Below are 26,839 nucleotides of genomic sequence, written 5' to 3'. Positions count from 1 at the left end.
CCCCTGAGGCATGTCCTCACTCAACTATTCCTGGATCCTCAACCCAAAGCAGGACAGGTTATTGGAACGCACCTGTCCAAGGATAAGGCAGTCTCCTTGCTCTGGGAAGAGAGAGAAGGATACCTCTTTAGTCTGGGTGTAAGACACGCAACTGAGCAACTGAACTGAACTGAAGACACACGCAGTAGAAAACGCCCACTGAATGTAACAACATCAGATAACTACAGGCTCAATGGACTCCGAAGTCCCTCCTAGTGGCCCAGACAATGGTTCTGCCAGCCACTGAGCACCAGTCACTTACAGATTTAATTTGACTGATGGAGAAGTAGGGCTAGGAATGATAAGAATAGGAGACTAAAATCCTAGGCAGAATAGTCAGGACCCTTCCTGGAGCCCCTCTCCTACCCACTTTCCCCTGCTGGAGCCCCATCCCTCCTGGACCTCAACCCCTCCTAGAGCCCCGCCCCCCGTGAAGCCCTGCCCTATTCCAGCAACCCTGACCCTTCCAAGAGAAGCTCACCGTCTGGGGGGATCTCCTCAGGTCCTCGAGGTGGAGATCAGGCTCCAAATGTGGGGAAGCATTACTATCCTTTATCTCCAGCTCTTTCAACAAGTCCTGTTGCTTCTGAACTTTGACCTCCAGGTCGCTGTGATGGGAGATTGGGGTGGGGGGGGGCGGGGGGGAAGAGTTGGTGAGGCAGGGTCACATGCTGAAGCAGACCTGGCAGCACCTTTCAGGACTCCTAGCGGGGAAGGGACAGAGCCATCTCCATTCTTTCAATCCTGCTAAAGATGCTGAGGCAGGGCTGGGGCAGGGACAGTAGAACTAGGGGACCCCGGCTAGTCACAGCCTCTTAATCCACCCCCCCAACCCCCTCTCCAAGTCCCTACAAATCTCAGCCACTCCGCTGGCTCCACCTCCGCTTGCCAACTGGACCACGAGGAGACACAGCTCCCGAGCAGCAGAGGTCAGAGGGCAGGCGGGAGGCGCAGGGGTGGCGGGGCGCAGGGGTTCAGACCACCTGACATGCTTCTGCAGCCTCTGACTCTGGGCCTGCAGCAGCTCCACCTGGGACTCCAGCTCCAACTTGCGGGCCTGAAGCTCCTCGAGGCTTCTTCGGAGCTTCCGGTTTGACTCCAGCAGGTGGGTGTGCTCCTTCTTGGCCTCCTCCAGGTGCTGATGGGTGGCTGTGGCTTCCTGGGGGCAGAAGGAAAGACAGAAGGACCTGGAGACGCGGGATGCTGTCGACGGCGGAGGCACAGAACAGACAGCAGCAGACACCGGGGAAGCACTGGGCGAGAGGCTGGACCCGGCACACGTCAGATACAGGCCCTGCCCCTTCGTGGCCCCGCCCCCTCCGTGCCCCCCCACCCCCACCCCCCGGTTGCCAGGCTAATCCCGCACAGAGAGGCAATCTGTGGGATGCTAGCCACCAGAGAGGCAATCTGTGGGATGCTAGCCACCAGAGAGGCAATCTGTGGGATGCTAGCCACCAGAGTTTGGAATCCAATTCCCTGGATAGACCAGGGGAATGAAGGGGCTAGGGAAGGAAGGAAGTGCAATGAGGGAGGACAGGAGGAGAGGCAGACGCACCTCGCTCTCCAGCGCGACCTGCCTCTGCACGTTGAGGAGCTGTTGCTTCTCTTTCCGGGCCGCCTCCTCCTGCGGGGCACAGAAGGTCTGGCCATCTGGCCGACTCTGGGCCTCTCCTGGGGGAGCTGACTTCCAGGTCAAGGGTACCTGAGAGCCTGTCCTCTGCCCCTACTCCTTCACCTGGACATCCAGCTGAGCCAATCGGGCCTTGATATCCTTGGTTCTGGTTTCAAGTTCTGCCTCTAAATCTTGGAGCTTCTTTTCCTGCACGGAATGTAGGTGGAGAGAGAAACGGGAGTGCAGCCAGCGCCCAGGCCTGAGCTGAGGGCCTGGAGGAGTTCACGACCCTGTGCCCCACACCACGTGCTCCAAGCTGGGCTGGGCTCCCCCAGCAGAGCATCACCCCTTACTTATTTGGGGGGGGGGGGGGGGAGCAGAAGCAAAGACACCAACCCCAAGGCCCGTGGTGCACTGACCTCCACTTCTAGTCCTGGGGATGCTCCCTGGCCCAGGAAGCAAAAGAGCAAGGATGCCCCAGCTTGGGGATGGGCAGCGAGAGACCTCCCCACCCCTGAAGCCGTTAGGCTCCACCCCGCCGCGGTGGCAGTGCCGGGCCCCCAGCACTCTTCTGCCCGGGTAGAGGGGTCGGGGAGGGCGGGCCCCAAGCGACCGTCAGTCCAGCGGCCCACCTGCTCCCGGTGCCGCCGCCGCAGGTCCTCCAGCTGCCGGTCCTGCTCCTGTCTCGCCGACTCCAGCTCTCGCTCGTGGGCCCTGCGCAGGCGCTCCAGCTCTCCCGTCAGGTGCCGGAGGAGCTCAGCCCGCTGCTTCCTCTCCTGACGGAGGGTGGGGCCATCGGTGGGAAACCACGGCGGCCCCTCCCAACCCTTCGACCAGAGCCGTCCCCTACCCCCTGCCCTGCCACCTCAGGTCAGTAAGATCAGGGATCCCACCAGGCCTCTGAGGCCGACTCTTGGAGAGAGAGGGCCCGGGACCATGTGGTCTCACCCCCAGAAACCCTGCACCCCCTCTGCTGCTGCCGAAACAACACTGGACAGATGTCCTGAAAAATCCCTGGTGTGGACCCCTGCCTCTCTTACCACCCCCAACACACACAGCCTTCCTTCCTTAAGGGAAGGGGTCTTGACTAAAATGTCACTATTCTTCAACAAGGGCAGAATTGGTTTAGGAAAGGAGTCAACTACATTTTCCTCTGGGCTGCTATTTCTGCCCTGGTGCAGAGTCTGGGATACTGGTTCGAGTTTCTGGAGGCGTAGCCTAGAAAATAGGGACAGAAGCCCACCCAGCTCTGGGCTAAAGTCAGCCACCAGCCCTCCCTGTTGTTCACCCCAATGTGAGCACACCAGCGTGGGTCCACTTAGTCATGTACTTTCCCCTCCAAGCCAGAGGCTGAAGAAGGGCAGGTAATATCTAAATATTGGTGGCTCAGATGGGAAAAGCGTCTGCCTACAATGCGGGAGACCTGGATTCGATCCCTGGGTCGGGAAGATCCCCTGGAGAAGGAGATGGCAACCCACTCCAGTACTCCTGCCTGAAAAATCCCATGGACAGAGGAGCATGGTAGGCTACAGTCCATGGGGTCGCAAAGAGTCGGACACAACTGAGCAACTTCCCTACTTCCCTTCCCTTGCCAATCTATTTCCTACAGTCCTGGAATTTCTATTAGGCCTGGAGGCATGGGGTTGGCGGTTAAACCAACCGCATCAGAAGGCTCTGGAGTCAGACAGTCTTGGCTTTAATCCTAGCTCCTCTCCTTCTCAGCCAGGGAGGCTTAGGGGAGTTGCTTATGCTCAAGTCTCAGTTTCCTGTTTTTAAAATGGAGAGACCGGTGGTAGCATGGACACCCCCGCCTGAGGGTATTGTGAAGACTAAATGAGGTTAACGGGCAAAGAGCTCAGGATGCAGCTGGCACATCATATAAGCTCAATACACCACGGCTGTTATTAACAGGAGAGCAAAGTGCAGCCTGATGGCAGGGAGGCTTTAGTACAAAGGCAAAACCGGATTTCACCACTGCCGGGGGCAAGTAAAGAATGCTTCCCACCACCCCTAACCCCTTCCAAGGCCCTCAGGACATCTGGGAAGGACCCCGAGGCGTGGGTGGGTGGGTATGGGTTTGTGTGTGTGTGCACGCGCACACACATACACACACACACGTGCACCAGGGGATGTGGCCAAGTCACCTCAGCCTCGTACTGCTGCCTGGCCTCGGCTACCACCTGCTGGTGCTCCTCCTTCATCCTGTCCATCTTCCGCTCGTGCTCCCGCTCCACCTCCTGGCGCTTCTCTCTCAGGAGGCCGCTGAGCTGCCGGGCAGGAGGCAGGGATGCGACATGCAAGACTGAGGCTGGAGCAGCACCCGGGGACTGAAGCACTTGAAGGACTCACACATGTGTGCGACACATGCCCACCTCCCCCAATGTCCCCACATACACACACGGCCACACCCAGCACCCCCTCCCACTCCACTCACGTACAGGGCACAGGGTGGAGAAGGACTTGGCCTCCAGGGAACTAAGGCATAAAAACAGAGCCCCAGCTGAGCCGTCCAAAGCAAAGCAAAGACCCTCAGGCCAGAACGGCTCAGCTGGCGGTCCACGACAACGGGCCTGCAGAGCGAAAGGAGCAGACCGGCACTCACCTCCTGCTCGTACTCCAGCACCTGGTACACTTTGTGATGGGCTCGCTGCTCTGCCCACCCAAGGCTCTCCTGCAGCTGGGCCTCCTCTCTCTGGTGAGCTTCCTCCATCTTCTTCTGGAGGCTGGAGACCACCTGAGGAGGCGCCCACACCAGGCAGTGTGATCCTCAGAGGGCCCTACAGAGTGGCCGCGGGTGACTCGCTTCCCAGGGACCCAGCCCCCAGGGCTGCAGGAGAGGGAGGCCAGTGGCAGGGACGGTGTCGGGGTGAGTTCTTCTGCTGACCAGCCCAGCTGTGAAGGCTCAGAGCCCAGGGACCAGCATGCCAAGCTCTGCCCGGCAGGCAGGGCCGCCGCCCCTCACCTCCCGATGCTTCGCCTCCAACGAGGAGGAGAGCCGCTCCAGCTCCTCTCTGTGCTTCCTCTCCAGTGCTGCCACTGCCTGGGGTGCAACACAGGGCCCGTGAGGACCAGGGCAGGCTGGCCAGGCTCTGACCTTGGGCCGAGCAAAAGCCAGGAAGACCATCCCCAGTGCCCCCTGAGCTAAGGGGCTGAGGGCAACTGCAGGCACGTCTGTATTCCTCCAAAACAGCTGCCCCTCAAGTCTGCAAGCAAATGGGGACATGGAGGCCAGAGTGGAGGGAACCTTTCAGTGAGGCTTGGTCATGGCCCTTCCACCCTCGGGCCTCTGGGCCAAACCACAGTACCCAGGCCACACTCCTGCCTGTGAATAAGGGCCAGGAGGCCTGGAGGCTCAGTACCGTCTCCCTGAGCACGGGCAGCACAGTGACCTCCTCCATAGGTTCCCTTGGTCTGGGAACTGACACTCCACCCAGAACCAAAATAAAACACCAGTTCCACTTGACCTACTACCTACTTCAGCCTCTTACCTAGAGACAGACCACTGGATGGGAGGGACAGGGAGTGAGGACAAAGGAGAACAAACCCCCCTGAGTGAGCTGGCCTCTCGCTCTGAGGCAGGGGTGGGAAGGAGAGATGAGAGGTCATCACAGCTGCCCCTCAGGGACGAGGACGGGGACGCTGCACCTTCGTCCTAAGACCTCTGGTCTGGTTTCAGATCTTTCAGTCATGGAGTCTTTCCAAACCCCCGGGTCCTTTCCCTTCAAACTTCTTCTCTGCTGCTGACAACTCCCAGCAGGCCCTGGAGGGGGGCCTCTGGATCCCACTGTGCCCTCTGTCCGCCGTGGAGACCAGGGCAGCATCTGCTCTGAGACGAGTGGGCTCCACATGGGCCCAGACGGCCAGCCCAACATCTCCGTGCCCCTTTTCACAGACCCCCGCACTACTGGCTCCCCTGGGCACCAAGGCTGGCTCTTGTTCTTCCTCAGCACCCAGCCCCTCCCCAGGGACACACAGGGGTGGACGGGGGCACTCACTTCTTTCCTCTCCCCTTCCAGCTGCTCCCTCAGCTGCTGCAAGGCCCTCTCCTTCTCCGCGTTCAGGGCAGCCTGCTCTCTCTTCTCCGAAGCCTCCATCTCTTCCCTGAGCTGCTCCAGCATCTGCCTGCTCCTCTCTTCCAAGCTGGCCCTCTCGGCCTTCTGCAGAGACTCCAGCTCTTCTCGCAGCCTCTGCAGGGAAGCCTCTTGCTCAGCCCTGGGCAGAAAAGGAGGTGGGGGTGGGTCTGGGCACTTACGTTGCAGGGGTGTGGGTGCAGAGAGGGGAGAGCCTCCGGGGAGGCCGGGCTGCCGACAGCCCGCACTCACCTGATTTGGTCCTCATCAGCCTCCGAGCTGGACTGCACCTGGGCGCGGAGCCGGGACAGCCTCTGGCTCTCCTGCTCTCTCATCTGGGTCTCCTCCTCCTCGGTGGCTCTCTGCAGCTGCTCCTTCAGGGAACTGCAAAGCAAAGGCAAGTTTGCTGGTGGGACCACAAGGCCTTCCCCCTTCTACACCTAACCCCTGGCTCTCAGTCTCCAAAAACCTAGAGCCTGCTTGTGAAGCTTCCTACATCTTAAGAACAAACCTAACCTCAGCCTCTGGCTCCTACTGCCTTTAATACCTCCCAGGGCGAGAGGGGCTACGAACTCCACCTGCCCTTTGCCACAGGAAGCAGATTACAGGCTCTGTGATCCCAGAATAGCATTTCTGCCAAAGGTTCTCCTCTGCCTCCAGGTGGGAGGCATTTACTCAAGCTTGGATCCAGTCTGACCCCAACCTAGCTCTGGCCACATCACATGAGCCAGCACCTCCAAACCCCACCACACTCCTCCCTGCCTCCTGGCCTTTGTTCAAGCCAGTTCTCTCATTGAGAATCCCCTTTCCTACCTGACAAACCCGTGTTCCTTGTTCAACACCCATCGCCCTCCTCTCGAAGCCTTTCCAACTCTCTCCAAGTTCACCAATCCTCTTTCAGCTCCCATCACGCTTTATATGGGGACCTTTCTTATCCATGCCGCTCTGTGCCATGCATAACATCACACCATAATTCAGCCTTTGTATGTGTGTTTTCCTTACAGGTGTGGGAGTGTCTCAAGAGAAGGAATCTTGTCTTAAAATCTGCTGTCTCCCAAGTGCCAAGCACAGTAACAGAAATGGAAGTAGGGACTCCATGAGGGCTGGCTGAATTTGGGCAGTATCACCCAGGCCCAAACTACAAGCAAGTTCTGATTATCTGTGAGGGGTCCCTTATTCACAGACCAACGAGATGGTGACCATCTCATCCCAACCAGACAACCCTCGCGCAGCCTGCACGTGACCAGGGGCTGTCATGTGACCGGTGCTGCACACTCAGGGAGTTCAAGCCTGAGAAAAACATGATTCAGAAGACAATCTCTCGGAAAAGCTTCTGCAGTGAATTCCAGAGCCAGAAAAGACCGGATCATTCTCTATTCTCGACTATCAACACCACTGCTCTCTTCCGTAATGATAGAAAATTTAAAGATTCTTCCTGCTAGATTCCCCAGAAACCCTTTGTCTTTGTCCCAAGGCTAAATTTTACACATATCACCACAGAATGGAAGGTCTTCAGCAGTTAAGTCCTGCATTTTACAACACTCTCCTCTCTTCATCTTACAACTAAACTCAGTCTGTTTCATAACTTAAGAAACGAAGCGTCAGCCTGCCTGCCTGCATTCTCATTCAAGAAATATTTGCTACAAGGTCCACTGTGGTTTCCAGAAATTTCCACCAAGTGGTAATTTCCCAGGAGAGAGGAGACCCTACCCCTCAGAAAGGCTCATGTGTAAATAGAAACAGGGTTCTCATGACAAACTACTTTGAAGAAAGCCAGGCAAGGCACTGCCCACAGAGAAATCACTTAGTCAAGATCACCAACACTGTACTGATTTCAACTGAAAATATAACCAAGAGTCAGCTTTTACTGAGCAACTATCATGTTTTAGGCCCTGAGTCAGATACTTTTCAACAGGCTGGTTTTCACTACAATTTAGGAGGGCTCTGGGAGGCCCCTCTTAAGTTGGGGAGTTCGGGAAGGGACAGAAAGCAGTCAGCACAGCCCAGGGTGGCCAGGGAGAGAGAGGAGCCTGGTAGGTAGATACCACCAGTATTTCTTCCTAGGCACTGCCTCTCAAGGTAAGCTGAGTTGCACTCTATTTGGGAGGCCCCCTCCCCAAGTTCCAGGTGGCTAGAAGAGGAGGATGCCTGGGACCATCTATACTTTGGGGTGCTCTCTGGCAGGGGGACCCAGGAGGGGTGACACAGGATGGACCCTGGTCAGCAGAGCCTGTGTTGGGCTAATGAGAGAGACTGTCCCCAAGCCTCCGGGCAGTTGGGTGCTGGTTTTCTGTTAGTTTCTCTAAATTAAGCATAAATATTTTATACAGTCTTTGCCATGTATGATATAAAAATAGTAAGTCTACAGCACTTTGGGATCTTCTGTCCAAGAGGACAAGATTCAGCCTTTAGCTTAACTGCCAAGTAAGTGAAACATATTAACATCTTTTCGTAGCACTTTCCCCATCCTGGGACTGTGACAAAGATGGTTTATGACCCTCTCAATATCCATTCTCCCACTATTCTTTACTAAGAGAACCCTAATTTTATTCTCTCAGGCCCAGAGACCAGCTAGAGGACTACATTCCCCAGTCAACTTTGCACCCTTTGCAAGCAGGAGTGGCCAGTGAGATATAAACAGAAATTATTGGGTAAAGTTTCCATGAAAGTGCCTTCGAAGGGACTGAATGAGCTAGAAGGGGCCCCTATACTTCCTGCCTGGAATACAGATACGATGGCTGGAGATCCAGCAGCTACACTGGACTATAAAGAGCGCCTGAGAGTAAAAGTCAGCACTAACGATGACAGAGGGATTAAAGGACACCCGGTGACACTTCATTGTGGAGCCATCATGCCAGCCCTCAACTGCCTTTTCCTATAAAAACCAGAACTCCAGCACAGAAACACACAATCCTACACACACAGGCCCAGCCTAAGCTTACGTGCTGCATTTGTCGAGGGCCTGCCAGTCAGCTATTCAAAGAGTAGGAACCCAAACAGAAACTTCTGGGTCCTGGGCAAGAGCACCTCACACCCTATCACATGGTCCCTACCAATCTCACTGGGTCCCCACAGGGCCCCGACTCCCAGGAGAGAGGACGTCATAGTCATTCAGAAAACAGGCTCTGGGACTTCCCTGGGGGCACAGTGAGCAAGAATCCAGCTGCCAATGCAGGGGACACGGGTTCAATCCCTGATCCGGGAAGATTCCACACATCAAGGAGCAACTGAGCCATGCGCCTTAACTACTGAGCCCGTGCCCTAGAGCCTGGGAACCACAACCACTGAAGCCTACGTGCCCTAGGCCCTGCGCTCCACTGCAATAAGAGAGCAGCCCCCACTCACCAAAACTAGAGAAAGCCCGTGCAAAATGATGACAACCCAGTGCAGCCAAAAATAAAATACATAAAAATTATTCAAAAACAAAAACAGGGGACTTCCCTGGCAGTCCAGTGGCTAAGACTCCGAGCTCCCACTGCAGTGGGCACAGGTTCAATTCCTGGTCAGGGAACTAAACTCCTCCATGCTGCATGGTGCAGCCAAAATAAAAAAACAAAGAATGGTGTTTAAAAAAAAAAAAAAAACAACGAAACAGGCCCTGGAGACAAACCACCTGGACTGTTAATCCAGGCTCTGCTGCTTATGAGGCTCCATACCTTGGACAAGCTACTTAACCTTCCTGTGCTTCAGCTTCTTCATCTATATTATAAATTCTACAAAATAGACGATGACAACACCTCATAAGGGCCGTTCCAAGGACTGAACGCGTTAGCAGACATAAAGCACATGGATCAGAGTAATCTCTCAAAACATACCAGCCATCCCCATTACTATCATGCCTCTCAAGTCCCTTCCCAAAAAAAGGAAAGGCACGGGTCTTGGCCAGGGAGCCCACCCCTCCTCCTGGGCCAGGGAGGAGTCGTCCTGGAGGGGCCCAGGCATCCCCGTGGCTGGGCCAGGGGGCGGCAGTACCTGAGCGCCCTCTCCTTCTGCTGGTGAAGCTGCAGGGCCTCCGCCTCCTCCTCCCGCCACAGCTTCTCCCGCAGCCGCTGCATCTTCTCTCGCTTGGACTCCAGGAGCCGTGTGTGCTCGGGCGCGAGCTCTCGGGCCGCCGCCTCTTCCGTGGCCTCCAGCGCGGCCTCTGAGAGCTGCTCCCGGGGAGCCACGGGCTCTGCAGATCGCCTGCCAAGGGCGGGAGCAGCGTTTCACTCGGTTTACTGTTCACCCACCTTCTGGCACCAGGGTTTATACAGATACTGAACAGCCCACATGGAGCCCTAACAGAGGGCCCCCGGTCAGGAGTCCTACGTGCATGTCAGGTTGCCTGAGGGCGAGCAGCAAGGCTACCCTCTCGAACACAAGGGCAGCATCTGTTCCAGAGCAGCGGCCCCCAACCTTTCTGGCCAACCTTGCTGGAACTGGTTTAATGCAAGACAATTTTTCCACAAATCAGGGGTTGGGGGGTGGTTTGGGGATGATTCACGTGCATTACATTTACTGTGCACTTTATTTCTATTATTACCGTATCAGCTCCACCTCAGGTCATCAGACATTAGATCCTGGAGGTTGGAGACCCCTATTCTATATGATAAGCTCTACTGTGGCTATGTGAGGGAGGGCCTAAGTGCCTAAGGAGTGGGATGACGCATAGGAGGCTCTCAGGGGACTGGGTAGGTTGTGGCCGGAGTGAACACCCTGAGACATGGCTCAGGAGCTGGTGGCAGGAGAAGAGGGCAAACTTCTGTCCCTCATGGGCTCCTCCCGAGTGGGTTCATGGCCCTGGTTCCGTCTCCTACCAGTGCTCTCCCTGTTACTTGAGGCTCATGCCAGCAGTTTGGGAAGTCCCCAGAGGCTGCTCCCTGACTCTCAAAACTGAACAGCGGTCAATGCTTATGAGCCAGCAGAAGCAGCAGCAGCATGTCTCCTAGCCCTGAGGCCCAGAATAGTCCATGGAGGACCAGGAATGCCCAACCTCTTTCCACAATGCCAAGAGAGCCAGGCAGGAGACCCTTCCCTAAGCCAGAGAGTAGCAGAGGCACATCCGAAATGCCAGGCTCCATATCTCCTCAACAGTGCCACAACTTCATCTGCTTAGAGTGAATTCACCGTGTGAAAATGGGTAAAAGGAATTCTGACTGGGATGCAAAAGGCAGGTGGTTAGATAAGGAACAATGGGATTGGTTAAAGAGATGTCTACAAAGTCATGAAGCTTGTTCTGTTGCGCATATTTTGGCTCTTGAAGGAAACAGCCAAAGAGAAACCCCAAGAACATTTTAAGCAATGGAAACATAAGTGGGATAAAGTATTTTGCCTCCCAGAGTGGCTTTCCTAAAGGCAAGGATGCATGTGCAGTCCCAGGTCCTTAAAGCTTACATTAGAAATTGGTCTGGCCACGCAAGCACCACCTTCTCCCGCGATGATCAGCCTGTGGCAGGGCCTGGCACCATGGCCAAGTGGACCACAGCAGCATGCAGGAGGGGTCTGAATCAAGGAGGGGTGGGGACAGGGTCCGAGAAGGGAAGCAGCCTGCTGGGGATGCAGAAGCCCCTCTGCCCTCAGCCCCTGCTCTGCAGCAGATGGAAGGCGGTGGGTGGGATCAGACTAGCACAGCAGAAGGAAACGAGGGCTCTGGAATTCCCTTCCAGCCCCCTTGAGGCCAGAGACAGAAGAAACACACAAAAGTCTCTGAAAAATTGAGATCCTTCCTAAAATCGTGACTCAGACCAGAAATGGTCCTGAGCTCTGTCTTCAGCTCCCTTCTGCTCCCAAGCCCGTCTCCCTCCTTCCAATTCCCGCTTCCTCTCAGTCCCCTGACGCAGCCCAGACTGAGGCAGATGTAAGATGTAGCCGCCACCTCCTCTGAGAATCCCGCCCTGGGAAGAGCCTCCCCCCAACCCCGCCGCAGCTCTCCGCCTCATCAACCCTCCAACTCATTTCCAACCTGAGCTGAAAACATCTTTTTTTCCCTGAGATAGTACCTTTTAATGTCTCCCTTCCCTGCGGGCTGCGGAGCTATGTGGGGCCCTAGGGACAGATGCTGCGAAGAGACAGAGCACCAGTCGGCGTGACTGCGTGCACCCAGGCTGCACGCATCGGTGAGCCTGCCTGCACGCCTGGCATGCAGGCAGATCGGGGCTGCTTTTCCAGTGGGCCTCTTCGCTGTGTCCCTGTTTTCAAGACTGAGTATCCCAAACTCCCAGCTTAGGTCCAATGCAGTCAACAGTGAGCCTGAAAGATCTATGACACGCCTGGGGAGTCAAAGCCTCCAGGGGAAGAGGCAGGTCCGATTTCTAGGCCACTCCTCAAGTATCACCATCAGTGAGACCCAGTTTCCAACAGCGAGTGGCCAAGAGGAGGCTCAGCAGAACGTCGTTTCAGGCTGCCGGCCGAGTTACTCTGAGACATACGAGGGAAAGCGAGGAGGGACGGGCAGGGAGGGAGGAGAGGGTGGAGGGCTGTGGTACCCAGGGTCCTGACGCGGCCGTGCCACCACTAAAACTCGGATCGCTATCAGGGATTCTGTCTCCACTCATTTTCAACCCAGTGGTTTTTGTTTGTTTTTTAACTTTTTATTTTATACTGAAGTGTTAGTTAGTCCCTCAGTTGTGTCCAACTCTTTGCAACCCCATAGACTGCGCCGACCAGGTTCTTCTATTCTCCAGGCAAGAATACTGGAGAATATTCCCTTCTCCAGGGGATCTTCCTGACCTAGGGATTAAACCCGGGTCTCCTGCATTGCAGGCAGATTCTTCACCATCTGAGCCACAAGGGAAGCCCATTTTATATTGCGGTATAATCAATTAACAGTGCTGTGACAGTTTCAGGTGGAGAGTCAAAGGACTCAGCCATACTCCCCTAAACTCCCCTCCCATCCAGGCTGCCATATAACACTGAGCAGTTTCATGTGCTATACATGAAACTTGTTGGTCCTTGTTGGTTATCCATTGTAAATACAGCAGCATGTACCTGTCCATCCCAAGCTCTCTTAGCTATCCCTTCCCCGCAACCATAAGTTCATTCTCTAAGTCTGCGAGTCTCTTTCTCCAGCCCAGTGGTTTTAATGCATTTGCCTTCTCTCTCTACAAACACCTCATGAAGGATGCTGGGAAGACAGAAGGAAGGATATGCTTATTTCCCAGACCCGGGCCTTCCAGCCATAAAGCACACACAGCAGTGGCTGCTTGCTGGCCCCGCCTGCACTCTGACCTCCCTGTGCTCCTAACCCCTCCTGATTCTTCTTGACAACATCCATGCCGGTGACAGACTCTCCTAATCATGCTTTTTATTCTCTATATTTTACAGTGTTACAATATCTGAAGAAGTTGGCTGGTCAAGGAGAGGGTGCCCCTCCTTGGACCAGGCAATCTTTATAGACAGCAAAGGGAATATGTCTTTCCTTAAGCAAACCCACCCCTACCGTCTCTTAATCTATTTCCCATGCCCCAGATCACCCAGGGCCGGGCCCCAGGCAACCAGAGACCATGCCCAGAGCCCAAACCCATCCAAAATTATTCAAACTTCCCCCGCTACAATCGCTCGAGTACTCACCCCGCCTCACCCACTGCTTCCCAAGAAAACCCCAATAAGAGCTCCGGGTCATGCAATTCCTTCTCGCTTCTTTCCCCTCCTGACCAACTCTGGTCCTTCCCCACGTGGCCCCGCCTGGCAGGGCATGCCCTCTGGAAACACAAGGAATAAATTCTTCTTTGAGTGGCATCGGCCCCTCTGTGTTGTCACTCAGTCACCTCTGCAAATTATAATTCCATGGATACAAATGAGGCACAGCGTCACTCCCCCACGAAACCCAGAGAACAAATCCATTCTGAAGCCAGCTGTAAAGGTCAATAGCAAGGAAGTTCTAGAGCCTGAGAAGACTCCAGGAAAGGAGCAGAAGACATCTCCTAAGAGCACCGTGTAAACTGAACCTGTGGGGTCAAGGGGAGGGAGGCCCAGCAGGGACAGCCTCGCAGGGATGGGAGGAGAAACACAGGGAAGAGGACTTGTCAGCCCGGGTGGCCGGGAGGAGCCTCACCGCCCAACTTCTCTCCCAGAAGCCCTGTGAAAACGCCCTCTGACCCCTGACCTCCACCCAGAGGGTCCTGTTTCTGAAGCCCGCTCACCTCCTGTCCTCATCATAAGCAACCTGATCTGGCTGTCCACAGACACCAAGAAGACCAGGGAAAGCCATGTCATTCCCCAGGGGCAGGGCTGTCACCAGCGCTGGATGGGCTGGATCACCACCTGAAAAGGGGGCCAGCCCTTCCCTACATCACTCCTTCAGCACTACAGAGCTCTACAGGAGAATGTGCATTCTCGGTCCCGCCAGCCCTCGGCGACACTTACTGTGAGTAATCAGTGCATGAACCTGTCTCTGCTCAACAGTCAGCCCCAATCCTGAGGACTCTTAATCCTTTAGTACTGCTCAGCTCACAGGCAGGAAAAACTGTATCACCCTGAAACCCTGACACCACGCAGGGAAAAGACACAGTGACTGCAGACCAAGAGACAGAAGTCAACGGCTCCAGAGACTAGAATCTAGATCTAATTCTGCAATCGACTAGCAATATGACCTTGGGCAAATCCCTTTGCCCCTCTGAACCTCAGTTTCCTCATCTATAAAAGGGGCGAGAGAGGGGGAGAAGAGCTAAAAGGTTTCTAAGTTTTAGAAGTGCAACAGAGTAGGTGAGCTGTGAACCCAGGCACAAAAGATCTACATTGTGTACTGGATAATTCCATTCAAATGAAGTCGGGGAACAGGAAAAATGAATCTATGGGACAGAAGCCAGAAGAGTAATGATCTGGGGTGGAGGGACTGAAAGGAGAGGAGCCCGAGGAAGCTTACAGGAGGGACAGAAATGTTCTAAAAGATCTGGGAGGTTGTGACACGGTGTGTAAAAAGTGTTAGTCACTCAGTCAGGTCCGACTCTTTGCGACCCATGGACTGCAGTCCACCAGGCTCCTCTGTCCATGGAATTCTACAGGCAAGGATACTGGAGTGGGTAGCCATTCCCTTCCCCAGGAGATCTGTCCAACCCAGGGGTCGAACCCAGGTCTCCTGCATTGTAGGCAGATTCTTTACTGTCTTGAGCTACCAGGGAAGCCTGTGATATGGTCCACATGTATATAAACATTCATTGACTTGTACAATTCACGTGTACATACAACCAGGTACATAAATACCACAATAATTTTTTAAAGGAAAACATTGCTTGATAGAGTGGACAACGTGGTTGACCAGGTTTCTGCTAATGACCCAGCAGGTACTCTGCCCCCTCGCTTCCAGCCTCATACCCTAGGGGCTGACGAGGGGAGCCCTGAGGGCTGCTTAGGGGTCAAGGCTGCACACAGAACCAAGGGTACACTCACTTTCCCCCCACTCCACTCCTTGAGCCAGGGCCAGAGCACCCTCTCCCCACCACCCAAGACACGATGGGCACTAAAGCAATCCACACAATGGAGGACAGGGACAGACATGGAAACTGGCCCTTACACCTCTGGAGAGCCTGGCGGGGTGGGGCTGACCGCCACCTTCTCCTCGGGCTCTTCCTGCCCAGGGCCTGGCCCCTCGGCCTGGGGACGCCGTTCCTCGCCCCTCTTGTGGGCAGCAGGTGGGCTTGGGAGCACCTCCCTTGACAGCAACAAGGAAGGAACTGTGTTAAAACCAGCGGAAGGTGACAGGCTCCCAGGTGTATCCCACTTGGGGCCAAGGGAAGAGGCAGCCCCAGCAAGATGTGCGGTCTCAGGCCCCAGGCCTCAGCTCCGCTGCCCACTGCCCCACGCAGCAGGGGCTCCGTGGGTGCTGCTGCTCTGCCTCCACAGTGACTCATTCCAGCCGAGTGAGCTCTAAGGCCAGCGTCTTTCTCGTCCTGGGGGAAGCCCAGGGCACCGCACCTCCTTGACCTGGGGCCCAGCACTAGCAGGGCTCCGTCCACCCCCGGGGCTTGCTGAATGACTAGCGGTGGGATGATCATGGGGAAGAAGGGGGCTGGCAGGTGGGGACCAGGAGACGTGGTCGCCCCGCAGCAGGAACCGCCCAGCCTGGGTGACAGCAGACTCTGCCCCACCCCCTGGCAGGGGGTGGCTGGGTTAGAAGAGATACTTCCTTGTGTCGGAGTTTCTAAGTTCCCCTAACCAGTCTGTGCACCCCGATTGTAGCTGTAGACTGCAGACTAGGAAGAGGCAAATTTCCTCCCTCCTCAGTTTTTATGAAGCACTAACCAGAAACCTCCGTTGCTGCTGCTTAGGCTGCAAACCCGCCCCCTGCTCTCCCCACCTCTCCAGACCCACTGCCCCCCAACCCTGGGAGGCTTCTGGCCGGCCCTTACCTCTGCAGGGAAACAGAGGGTGGGGGACTGCCCAGAGAGCCCTCCTCAGGCTTTGCTGCCTCCTTCCGCTCAGGCTGCCCCTCTGGGGCCTGCGGAGGCCCTTCGTCGGTGGCCTGGCTGTGAAGGAGACTCTGGAGCCGCTCCTCAGGCAGAAGAGGGGGAGATAACCTGAGCAGAGAGCAGAGTCAGGGCCTCCACTGGGACAGCAGCAGGAGAACTGTAGAGTGGAGTATGTGGACCCAGGTCCATGCCGCCTCCAGGCTGGACCCCAGTCCTGGCCCCACCTCCATGGAGAGCCCATGGAGGGCAACACAGCTAGAAAAGCAAGACGGACAAGCTCCCTACTGAGCTCGCCCTTTGCCTGGACTGGACTCAGCCCTCCCAGGTCCGGAGGCTGCATTTGCATGGCCCAGGAGTGACATCTGGGCATACACGGGTGTATCTATCCCCACCATCCCTGGGGTCTGGGAGTGGGGGGAGTGATGGAAGAATTGAGCAGAAAAGAGGGAGAAAAATAGAAGCCAGGCTCAAATGGTCACTCTATAGAAAATACATGAAGCTGAAGCTTTGAAGAAGTAAAAATGCTGATAGCTTTTCAAGTTTCAAAAAGTAGAATGACCACCCCCTTCCCCTGCCAGGGTGGCAACCCTTCTCTTTCGTGGGCCCAGGCCTGAGAAGCTGGAAGCCCCTGTCTCTCAATCTCTCTCTCGCATATACACACACACAGCTGCAGCCATTTCTGATGTGGCTAGGCCTGGCTCAGAGCCCTGAGCTGCAGCACCGATCCTCTAGCCTGGTCCCCCAGACCTCTAGCAGACTATCCAGCCCTGACCCATGACCAGGGACACACGAGGTTGCATCCAATTGGGTGAAGAGGACAGAGCCCTGGCCCCACAATGGTGCTATGGCCACAAAGTCCCACCAAACACTGCAGCAGTACCTCCCACTTCTGTCTTGGTTTGCCTGTGCATGTGCGCACACACACACACACTCGTGCGCACGCACACGCACAAACTCTGCAAGGCCATCCAGTGAGTTCATCACTGGCGCACACTGAGGCATGTAGGCCAAAGGCAGGAATTCTGGCCCCAAGTCCACGCCATCCCAAAGTCCCCAAGGGCCGCCTCCCACACACAGTACCTCTCTGAGACTCCGGACTGCTTGCTCTGCAGCTCCTCTTGGCTGGACTGGCTGGCATCCTTGTCTTCTCTTCCAAACTTCTGGGCCTGCAGACAAGCAGCAGTGGAAAATGTACACTGGGGTAGGGGGTCTGCATCGGGTTCTTTAATCCTCCAGTTGACGCCCATGCCAGGAGGAGGCACTGAGAAGTAGCTCTTGGTGGGAGAGGACCACTTGGGATGCAGAAGAGAAGGCCTGTCTACTGTACAACGAAGCCCCTGCGGCTCTGGCTAAGCCCCCAGGCTCACAGCTGTTCCCAGAGCCGGCCTTGCTGCCCTGGGGAGGATGAGTCAGATACCACAGCCACTGCAGGCAGAGTCAGAAGCCACAGGCTGAAGGAGGACACACAAGAAAAAGAAAATCCTGCCTCCTGCAGGTGGAAACATTCACTGCCAGCTGCAGAGAGAAAGCAGAGACGTCCGTGAACACCCCAAATCCACAGGCCCCCGACCGCCAGAGCCACTGATCATCGGGAATGCTGAAATTCAGTGAGCAGGACTGGGGACGGCAGACAAAGTGCATCAAAGTGGAAATCTCCTGGAGAGATGGAGACGTGGTGAAACGAGAGACAGCTATACTCCAGATGAGAAGGGCACCGTGAGGGCAACCGGAAGGGAGGAAGACGGAGCGCTCCTTTGCACCATTCTGAGATCCCCCGACACCCAGGTGCCATCAGTAGACAATGACACCCCCTTCCTAATCAGGAATTATACCTGCCAGACAGTGCAAAGAAGAAACAAAGAGAGTCAGGCCCAAACCTCATTTTAAAGTTTGGGTGTCTGGGCAAAGTTAGCAAGCTGGTGAAAAGGACTATTCTTAATACATTCACCAATTTTCTGCAGGGGTGAGGTGACAGGGGTATAGCAGTGCAGTCAGCCTGGACTTAACCCTTAGTTCCAGCACCTCCTCCACTACAAAATGGGATCGCAGGGCTTCCCTTGGGCTTTCCCGGTGGCTCCATGGTAAAGAATTCGCCTGCAATGGAGGAGACGCAGGAGACACAGGTTCAATCCCCAGGTCGGGTGGCTCAGCGGTAAAGAACTCGTCTGCCAGTGCAGGAGACACAGGTTCCGTCCCTGAAGGGGGAAGATCCTACACGCCCACAGCAACTAAGCCTGTGCGCCACAACTATTAAGACTATGCTCTAAAAAAAAAAAAGACTGTGCTCTAGGGCCCAGGAGTCGCAACTACTGAAGCCCCCGCGCCCTAGAGCCTGTGCTACATTCAACAAGAGAAGTCACCAGTCACCGCAATGAGAAGCCCACGCGCTACGGCTAGAGAGGGGCCCCTCTTGCCACAACGAGAGAAAAGCCCACGCAGCAGTGAAGACCCAGCACAGCCAAAGATATATAAATAAATTTTTTTTTTTTAAATGAGATAGTGAACCACAGTGTACAGGGCTTTTAGTGGGGATTAAATGAGATCATATACTTTAAAGCCCGACTCCGGCCCAAAAAAGGCATGCTACAAACATGAGCTCTCCTCACACTCCTCCTCCTCTCCCCACACTCCTCCTCCTCTCCCCCAGCCCGGCAGGCGGGGGGGTGGGGGGGACAAAAGAAACCCAGCTTCGCCAGTGCCAGTCCCCATCCTAGGACCTGCACTCCTTCTGTCACACTCACAGGGGCCCCGTCTGTTCCGGCACACAAGGGTTAACAGGAGAGGTGGGGCTGGAGACAGCCCACTCCATCTTCCCCGGCGGGGTTCCGGCCGCGCTGGCACACCTCCGTGTCCCCAGCCCCGTGCCCGCAGCCCCCCACGTCTCTCCACTGGCAGCCTGAGCCCCAGCAGCTGTGGCCGACTCTGCCATCTGGATGGGTGAGGAAGGGCAGGGTCTGAACTAAAAGCCAGCTCCCCCCAAATTACATTAAAAATAGAAATGCTGCCTGGGAGTGCCTCCCGGTGCCCGCAGCAGAAGGGCTCCCTGCCAGCGCTGCCATTCCTGATCGCATCAGCCGGGCAGAGCCCGCAGACAATGGCAGGGCGGGCGTCCTTCTCCCACCCCGCCTCCTCCCCTTCCAGGACTCAACTTGCAACTTGTCTTCCCTACAGATCACACCATGCTCAGCAGAGAGCTCCCCTCCCACAGGCCAATCTATTTCACAAACTAAAATATAAGATGGGTAACAAGGTGCAGTGATCATAATAAATATTGGGGGGCTGAGAATCAGCAAGGATGAACTGCAGACAATGTCTGTTTCCTTCCTGATTCACCTTTCTGCTAGAAACTCAGTCAGCCCTGAGCCAGAGAAAAGGGCACACCTTGGGCAAGTACCCACACAGAGGCCCTTTGAGCAGAGTTTTACTTGCTCCCTAGAACTTTCTGCTCCAGAAAGGGAGTCAAAGGAACCAGGCAAGGCCATCAGGCACATGGGCACTCTTCAGAACGAGGAAACGCATGCCCGTTCTAAAGCCTCTGGCCTAAGACTGCTCAAGACACCCGTTCCCCAACCTAAACTCAGCTCTGGGGTTTTGTTTTTGTTCACGATTCAGTCTTCACTTAAGTAAATCACAGGGACTTCCCTGGTGGTCCACTCTTTTAAAAAAAACCCCCAAGGAAATCTGTCTTTTTAAAAGCCCCCCAAGGGCTTCCCTTGTGCTCGGCTAGTAAAGAATCCGCTTGCAATGTGGGAGACCTAGGTTCGATCCCGGAAAGATCTCCTGGAGAAGGGAAAGGCTACCCACTCCAGTATTCTGGCCTGGAGAATTCCATGGACTGTATAGTCCATGGGGTCTCAAAGAGTCGGACACGACTGAGTGACTTTCGCTTTCTTTCACTTAAGGATTCTAATATTGGCCAGATTTTGGAGTCAGAGCAGTGGAAAATCACCTTGCCTGGCCAACTCGGTAACTTTCCCACTTACCTGCTGCCAAAGGTACCTCACCAATCACCTGCTCCAAACCCTTCCTGACGAACACCACCTGGCCTTGTCTGTGCCTTTACAGACCTCCAGTGCTGCAAACGGTGGGCAGGCAGTAAGGGGGAGAGATCCAGTGTCCAGCAGGGACCCAGTGGCTAAGCAGTGGCCCAGGAAGGCTTATCAGCCAGAGCTGAGAGGAACATGTCAGGCTCCAATCAACCGGACTCACAACTCTACCCTGACTCAGGACTGGCTTCAAGAAGGGCTCCCAGGCTTGATTCACATTAAATACCTTGTTTTACCCAAAGGAAACGCCCCCTCAAACCTGCAGAGACCACACGTCAGAACCGCTCTCCTCTCAATAATCCCTCAGAGGAGGCAAAAAGATCTTGGCATTTATTTTTTACAGATTTTTTTTAAAGGATGGCCATTCCAGCTGGTCTAAAGGGATACCTCACTGTAGTTTTGATTTGCATTTCTCTAATAATTAATGATACCGAGTACCTTTTAATGTATTTGTTGACCATCTGTCTTTTTGTTTCAAAATTGGTGTTTATTTAAAATAAGTGGTAACGTTTTTTGTTTCAAAATTGGTATTTATTTAAAATAAGTGGTAATGTTTGTTTGTTTGTTTGTTTGTTTGTCTGTCTTCTTTGAAGAAATGTCTGTTTAGGTCTTCTGCCCATTTTTGGATTGGGTTGTTTGATTTTTTGGTTATTGAGCTACATGAGCTGTTTGTATATTTTAGAGATTAATCCCTTGTCAGTTTTGTTTGCAAATATTTGCTAGTGTTTCACCATGATATTGATGCTTGTTTTGAGAAAAAAATCATTTTAATCATGTTAAATAAATGGCTTCCTTAATGCTATTATTTTTAGAAATCAATATTAAATTTTTATCAAATACCTTTTGATCTCTAAGTGATCAGGTTTTACCTTCTGATTCACAGATATCATGAAATATAGTTAGAAGATTCATAATATTAAACCATCCTTCAATACTAAAAGAGAAAATGAAAAAATGACCTTGGCTTCAAGCTCCTTTATCCCCTACTCTGGGTTCAATGACACCCATGCCTGCCCAGAGCTTACATCTGGCCAGGGAGACAGAGAACAGGAAAAGAAAAGCAGCAGCGCTAAGGGAAGCAGAGGGGAGGACCAATCCATCCGGCACGGAGGAGGTGACGTCAGAGGTGGGCCTCCAAGACCAAGAAGGAGCTCTCAGGGCACAAGGGGAGGCGGCCGGCAGGCAGGGTGGTGAAGCAGTGGACGGTGTGGCCCAGGGGAATGGCGAGTGGTGGGCACAGCCAGGGCACGGCAAGTGGGCTGAGGATGTGGGAGCAGAGGTTGAATGGGCCAGGTGAGGAAGTGCCCTGAAATCCACAAGCTGCACAGTGCTTTTTTGCACAGGCATAAATGGTTGGCCCTCAGGAGCTAAATGAATGGATGAAGAGACAAAAACAGGGAGAACAGGGGCCAGGGAATGCCCTTAATTCACAGCAGCAACAGAGCACGAACGTTGGAAGCTCCATCACAGGCACAGTCAGGGCCTTGCCTTGATGAATCAGAAGCGAGAGAACTCCCAGAAATGCACCCTGGGATAGGCAGGCCTCAGCTCTTGATTATCAGCAAAAATGAGGCCCCAGCCCAGCCCCAGAGAGACTTACCTCCCAGCGGGCTCCACCCAGGACAGAGGAGTGCACATCCACATCCAGCAGGCGCTCTGAGATCTGGCTGCGGAAACCGAAGTCCTGGAGATGGTGGAGACGGGGAGGTCAGCTCTCCCCCAATCTTGGTCAGTGCCCACCAGAGATCAGGGCCTCTCCTCCACTCCCACCTTCCAGAAAGACGCCTACTATGTGCCAGACACTGTGCCAAGCATTCCAATACCTACTCATTAATCTCATCTTTAAAATAACACTGGGCTTCCCTGGTGGCTCAGACAGTAAAGAGTCTGCCTGCAATGCAGGAGACCCGGGTTCAATCTGTGGGTCAGGAAGATCCCCTGGAGTAGAAAATGACAACCCACTCCAGCATTCTTGTCTGGAGAATCTTATAGACAGAGGAGCCTGGGGGGGCTACAGTCCATGGAGTCGCAAAGAGTAGGACATGGCGGAGTGACTAACACTTTCGCTTTTCTTCAAAATAACTGCGACTAGATGGAAAGATATGTGGTAAAGCAACTATGGTATACTGCTCACTGCAGACTCTAGGGTGTGAGTATGTAGATATTCACTATAAAATTCTTTTAATTTTTCCATACGGTTGAAATTTTTCATACTCAAATTACAGGGGAAGAAAGTAACCCTATGAGACTGTCTTATTTTTCTCTCACAGAGTAGGAAGCTGTTTGAGAGCCCATGTAACTTGCCCAAGGTCACGCATCTGTTAAGCAGCAGGGCTGGGGGTCAGATGTGTCCTGGGCCGACTCCAGAGCCCAAGCTCTTTGCCTGACATGTGCTGCAAAGCATGTCACTTTCCAGCTGTCTCTCCCTGCTGGTGCCCAACAGGAGGCCTAAGTGCCCAGAAGATCTGTGGGCGGGTAGGAAACAGGGCTTGCCAGGCTCCTCCCAGCTGGTTTCCCCTTCCCATACAGGTGCCCCTCTGGACAATGGGGATGAATCAGCACCACTTTCTCCACTGGCTTCTCTTTAGGACGGGCAGCAAGGGCCCACGCAGGTGCCAGCTCCCCACTGCCCTCTGGCTGCCACAGAGCCAGGACACCTCCCCCTCTGAACCCAGGAGCCCCACTGGGCTAGGTGATGGATTGCTATCTGACAGCACGCTAACAGGGACAGTTCTGTCATCAGCCCTGATGAATGGCGCGATGCCCAGCCAAGGTCTGGTCCTGCTGGCCATGGCTTCCTCCACCCACTCCCATAAAGAAGAAAAATGCTGACGGACACACTTCTCCACAGGGCGACTCCCTGAGAAGGGCCAGGGCCCTTGCTTCAGAGAGCTCTGTGGCACGGTGACTCTTCATGATGGTTTCTGCCAATAGTGACTTTGCCTCCCCTTCCTGGCTTGTGGGTTTTCTGTGTGGATGACATTTTCCTTTCAGCGTGAGTTCTACTCCACTCAATGCAGCTGCCATCTGGCTCCTTAAGCCCATGGCTCGGCAAGGGGCTTGAGCACACAGCCTCCTAATTCCTCTGCACCCCCTCGTATCACTACTGCTCATCCCTGACCCTCTCCCACTAATCCCTTCCCTTTGATCTGCCTCCTCCAAACAGATGGAGTGTGGTTTCTGGAAGAAATGCTCTGCCAAAAAGCACCCCAGACTACTCCCCTTAGATACAAACCCGGCAAGTGAAGCCAGGATTTGGGAAGCTCTGTGGAAGGTGGAAGGGCTGGAACAAAGACACCATGGATGCTGGCATTCCAGAGCAGTCTTCACTTTGGAAATGACCACACCACAACACACTTCTTGGTCAGAGCCTGAAGACTGGTCCTTCCTTGCCACAGTTCAGTGATCCCATAAACACACACACACACAGCCTCGACTCTCTTACACTCATACAATGCTCTTGTTAAGAGCCCAGAGCCATGATCTCATATGATCTCACAGGCAGTTCAAGGAGCAGTAGTAATAACAGCTATGCTTGTTTAATAGTCATATGCTAATGATGTATATATGCTTTACCCCACTTTCTTCTCACAAGAAACCTAAAAAGTAGATAGTGTTATCCTTGGTAGGGCGAGCTGAGGAAACAGAGTTAGACAGGACCCAAGTTTGAGTCCTAACTTCCCCACTTACAAGCTGTGAGATGCTCGGCAAGTTATTTAACCACAGTAACTCGCATAGCCGTGCTCTTTATCACTACTCTGCTGCCCACCGCACCCCCGCACCCCCATCTCAGACTGAGACTCACCAAGCCCAGGAAAGACCTGGGGTCAGAAGCAGCGGAGTCTGAGAGCTGTAGCTGCTTCACGTGTTCACTGATCTCCGACTCCTGGGGAGAAAGACGCAGAGAAGTCACCGGAGCAAAAGACAGAGGGTCGTTACCAGTCTCCATGGCGCCCACACAGGGCTGAACCCAAACCGAAATCCACCTCCTCTGGAAAACCTGAGAGGCCTGTGGACCCTCCCATTCCCAGCCCCCAGCCCACTCAGGCTGGGCAGCCCACGGGCAACACTCTACACGTGGAGGGACAGCCAAGCGAAGCGGAGGGGGAGGTGGTTAGAAAGTCAGAGGTGGAGAAGTTTGATGTTCTCCTAGAAATACATAACGAGAGCATCTTTTCCAGGAAGCAGTGAAAAGCTCTTTAATGAATTCCCTCACCATCCCCCTGGAGGAGGAGCAGGACTGAGGGCTGGAAAATGAAGACGCCAAATGCTCTCGCCCCTGGCTCCTACGTCTGTCCATCTGGGTCACTGGACCATCTTGCCAAGCAAGGCTTCCTGTAACCTGACTGACCAGTGCTGGGGCAGGACACTCCCAAATGTGGCCCCCCCACCTCCCTCCATGCTTCCTCTCTTTCTAGGAACATAGGATGCAACCAGGAATAACCCAAAACTGATGTCAAGAAGTAGGAGGGGGAGGTGGGAAATGGTGAGAGGAAGTAAGTGGGAGCCCAGAAGAGCATGAATATCCCAGGAGGGTGCCCATGGAAAAGCAAATGTCTGCTCTGAATTTCTAGTGCCAGCAGGTATGGAGTTTCATTCAGGATTTTACTGCCTGCTGGGTCTGGGCATATTTGTCACAATTAAGGGTTCTGGCTGATGTTGACAGCCCATTGCAGGTTCTGCAAATAAAGCTTCTGACTCAGTAATAAAGATGAACAGAGAGAACCGTGCTCCGGGCTCAAGAGAGCAGAGAGGCCTGGAGCCAGCAACTGCCCTCGGGACCGAGTGACTTACTTCACTCGCCTCTGATCTGCTCTCTTTTGGGACAGAGGCCTCCTTCTTTGGCTCCTCAGCTGCCTCTTCCTTCCTGGAACCCTCCTCTCCTGCGTCCACTGGGTCCTCTGGTGCCTCTTTTTTAGTGGCATTGGCAAGCTGATCACCTCCGGGGTCCACCACACTTCTGGATGTCCCAGGATCATTCTTCTCATTCTTTCCTTTATCTGGGAACCAACTTGCCTCTCTTCGCTGTTGCTCTTTGCCGTCAGCACTGCTCAGGCTGCTGTCTGCACCTTGGCTGAAGGGCTTGCCAGCAGTAAGGGGGCCGGCAGCATCGGAATCAAGAGAAACGTCCTTCTCCTCTGGCTGGCTTGCTCTTGGAGACTCCTAGGGAGCAGCCAACCACGTCAGAAGGGAAGACATCAGGAATTAATGCAAGGAGTTTGGAGACTTGATAAGACAGAACTGCCATTGTTCCTTGATGCCTGCAGTTCTGAAACCAATGGTTATCCCATACCTGAAAAGCTTTTAAAAACAGACTCCTGGCTCCAGCCCAGATCCACTGACTCTGAACTTCACGTTGACCTGGATATACCCAACCTGACGCCTGTCCACTGAAGGGCTTGGAATCCAGTGCCCTGGACAGTGCCCGACTCTACAACCACCCATCACATCCTCAAGTAATAAATCTGTCTTGTTCCAGTCCCACTGGCCAAACCGTAAGACCGCAGGCTCAGAAGTCAATGTTTGTTTCTGACAATGAGGACAGAGAACCACACGAGAGAAAGGTCCAGAGCTTCTGTTTTTCATTTTTAAAGGCAGCAGGAAAATGAATAAATAAAAGGCAGCAGGGAAGAAAGATCGAGAGGGTGCCCCTCCTCCATAGCAGCGAGGGTAGCTCTCTCCCTAAAGCACCCACCCACCCGCACCAGGAGGCTACACAAGCAGCCCAGGGGCCAGGCTCCTCTGTCGGAGGACTGTCCAGTGAGTGTTGTGGGCACGAGGTGCCAGATGGGGTGAGGGTAGGACACTGATGGGGGAAATGCCCAGAGGGCCCGGGAGGTGGGGGGAGGCCTGGGAACACAGGTCTGAGAAAGGGAAGGCAGGGGCCCAAGTAGGAGCGCCTTGGGCCACAGACCAGGTCTGAGAGGGCCTCCAGCCCCGGGGAGAGCCCCGCAGTCACCAGGCAGAAATGGCCCTACTCTGGGACCTGCTGCACCACCACCAACTCCTTCAACAAGCCGAGCCTTGGCACGAGCCGGGGCAGATCAATGGTTCAGGAGCTGCAGGCCGTCAATCCACCAAGGTCCCCTCGGCGGGTTCTCTTCAAAGGAGACGGGAGCAGCACCCCTCTACAGCTGCCCACCCTGCTTCTCACTCACAAACCCCATGGGAAAGACCTAGCGAAGAGACCTAGGAAAACGTTTAGAGCTGCCACAAGAAGAAAAGGACCCTGCCCTTGGAAACACAGCCAGCAATCTCTTCTGGGCTCAGGCAAAGACCTTCTCCCAGAAAACATCTGGCCTGACACTTGAGCCATCAGTGTGAACAGTGACTTTTGAGACCTCCTGACCCCCAACTCTGGAGACTCCAACAAGAAGCCCGATGACCAGAGTCCAGAGGGCCAAGGAGAAACCCCAAATCCAGCATTCATCCATGCCGTCTGTCTGTAAAAGGATCCACTAAACCCAAAGCTGTGACCACCCACTGTGGGTCTGGTAGTCGACCAACAAGCCCACCCAAACTTTCCAAGGATGGTTAAGAGAGAGAAGCAGCAGGGTGCTTTCAGAGCCTGGCTTCAGAGACAGAACACCCAGGTTTCAAATCTTGGCTCCATGCTTCCAGGGACCTCGTGGAAACTAAATTTTCTGTGCCTCAGTTTCTTCCCCTAAAATGAGGGGTATCATAAAG

At 54.3% G+C, this 26,839-nt stretch overlaps 1 protein-coding gene across 9 annotated transcripts in view; it reads right to left on the bottom strand.

Annotated features, from left to right (window-relative positions):
- Positions 1 to 26,839, bottom strand: part of CEP164 (centrosomal protein 164) — a 74,401-nt gene that overhangs the window by 6,438 nt on the left and 41,124 nt on the right. For 6 of the 9 annotated variants that reach the window (XR_006340674.1, XR_006340673.1, XM_043900082.1 and 3 more), the window contains exons 8-25: positions 24,947 to 25,315; positions 23,958 to 24,038; positions 21,753 to 21,836; positions 17,187 to 17,272; positions 16,047 to 16,214; positions 15,212 to 15,349; positions 9,694 to 9,903; positions 5,974 to 6,105; positions 5,647 to 5,863; positions 4,614 to 4,691; positions 4,254 to 4,385; positions 3,796 to 3,918; positions 2,284 to 2,427; positions 1,775 to 1,858; positions 1,595 to 1,663; positions 1,023 to 1,198; positions 521 to 647; positions 73 to 101 (exon numbers count right to left, since the gene is read on the bottom strand). Coding sequence is in view for 7 of the 9 variants with exons in the window: in XM_043900082.1 (XP_043756017.1) it covers positions 73 to 101; positions 521 to 647; positions 1,023 to 1,198; positions 1,595 to 1,663; positions 1,775 to 1,858; positions 2,284 to 2,427; positions 3,796 to 3,918; positions 4,254 to 4,385; positions 4,614 to 4,691; positions 5,647 to 5,863; positions 5,974 to 6,105; positions 9,694 to 9,903; positions 15,212 to 15,349; positions 16,047 to 16,214; positions 17,187 to 17,272; positions 21,753 to 21,836; positions 23,958 to 24,038; positions 24,947 to 25,315 (2,447 nt within the window). In the remaining 2 variants the exon portion in view is untranslated. The remainder of the gene's footprint in view (positions 1 to 72; positions 102 to 520; positions 648 to 1,022; positions 1,199 to 1,594; positions 1,664 to 1,774; positions 1,859 to 2,283; positions 2,428 to 3,795; positions 3,919 to 4,253; positions 4,386 to 4,613; positions 4,692 to 5,646; positions 5,864 to 5,973; positions 6,106 to 9,693; positions 9,904 to 15,211; positions 15,350 to 16,046; positions 16,215 to 17,186; positions 17,273 to 21,752; positions 21,837 to 23,957; positions 24,039 to 24,946; positions 25,316 to 26,839) is intronic. The other 3 variants (XM_043900118.1, XM_043900134.1, XM_043900143.1) reach the window with 3 other exon arrangements.

The sequence above is a fragment of the Cervus elaphus genome, chromosome 1 (assembly GCF_910594005.1).
Source record: "Cervus elaphus chromosome 1, mCerEla1.1, whole genome shotgun sequence".
In the NCBI taxonomy this organism is placed as follows: domain Eukaryota; kingdom Metazoa; phylum Chordata; class Mammalia; order Artiodactyla; family Cervidae; genus Cervus; species Cervus elaphus.
Note: the sequence above shows the minus strand (reverse complement) of the source record. Positions and strands in the feature narration are given on the sequence as shown.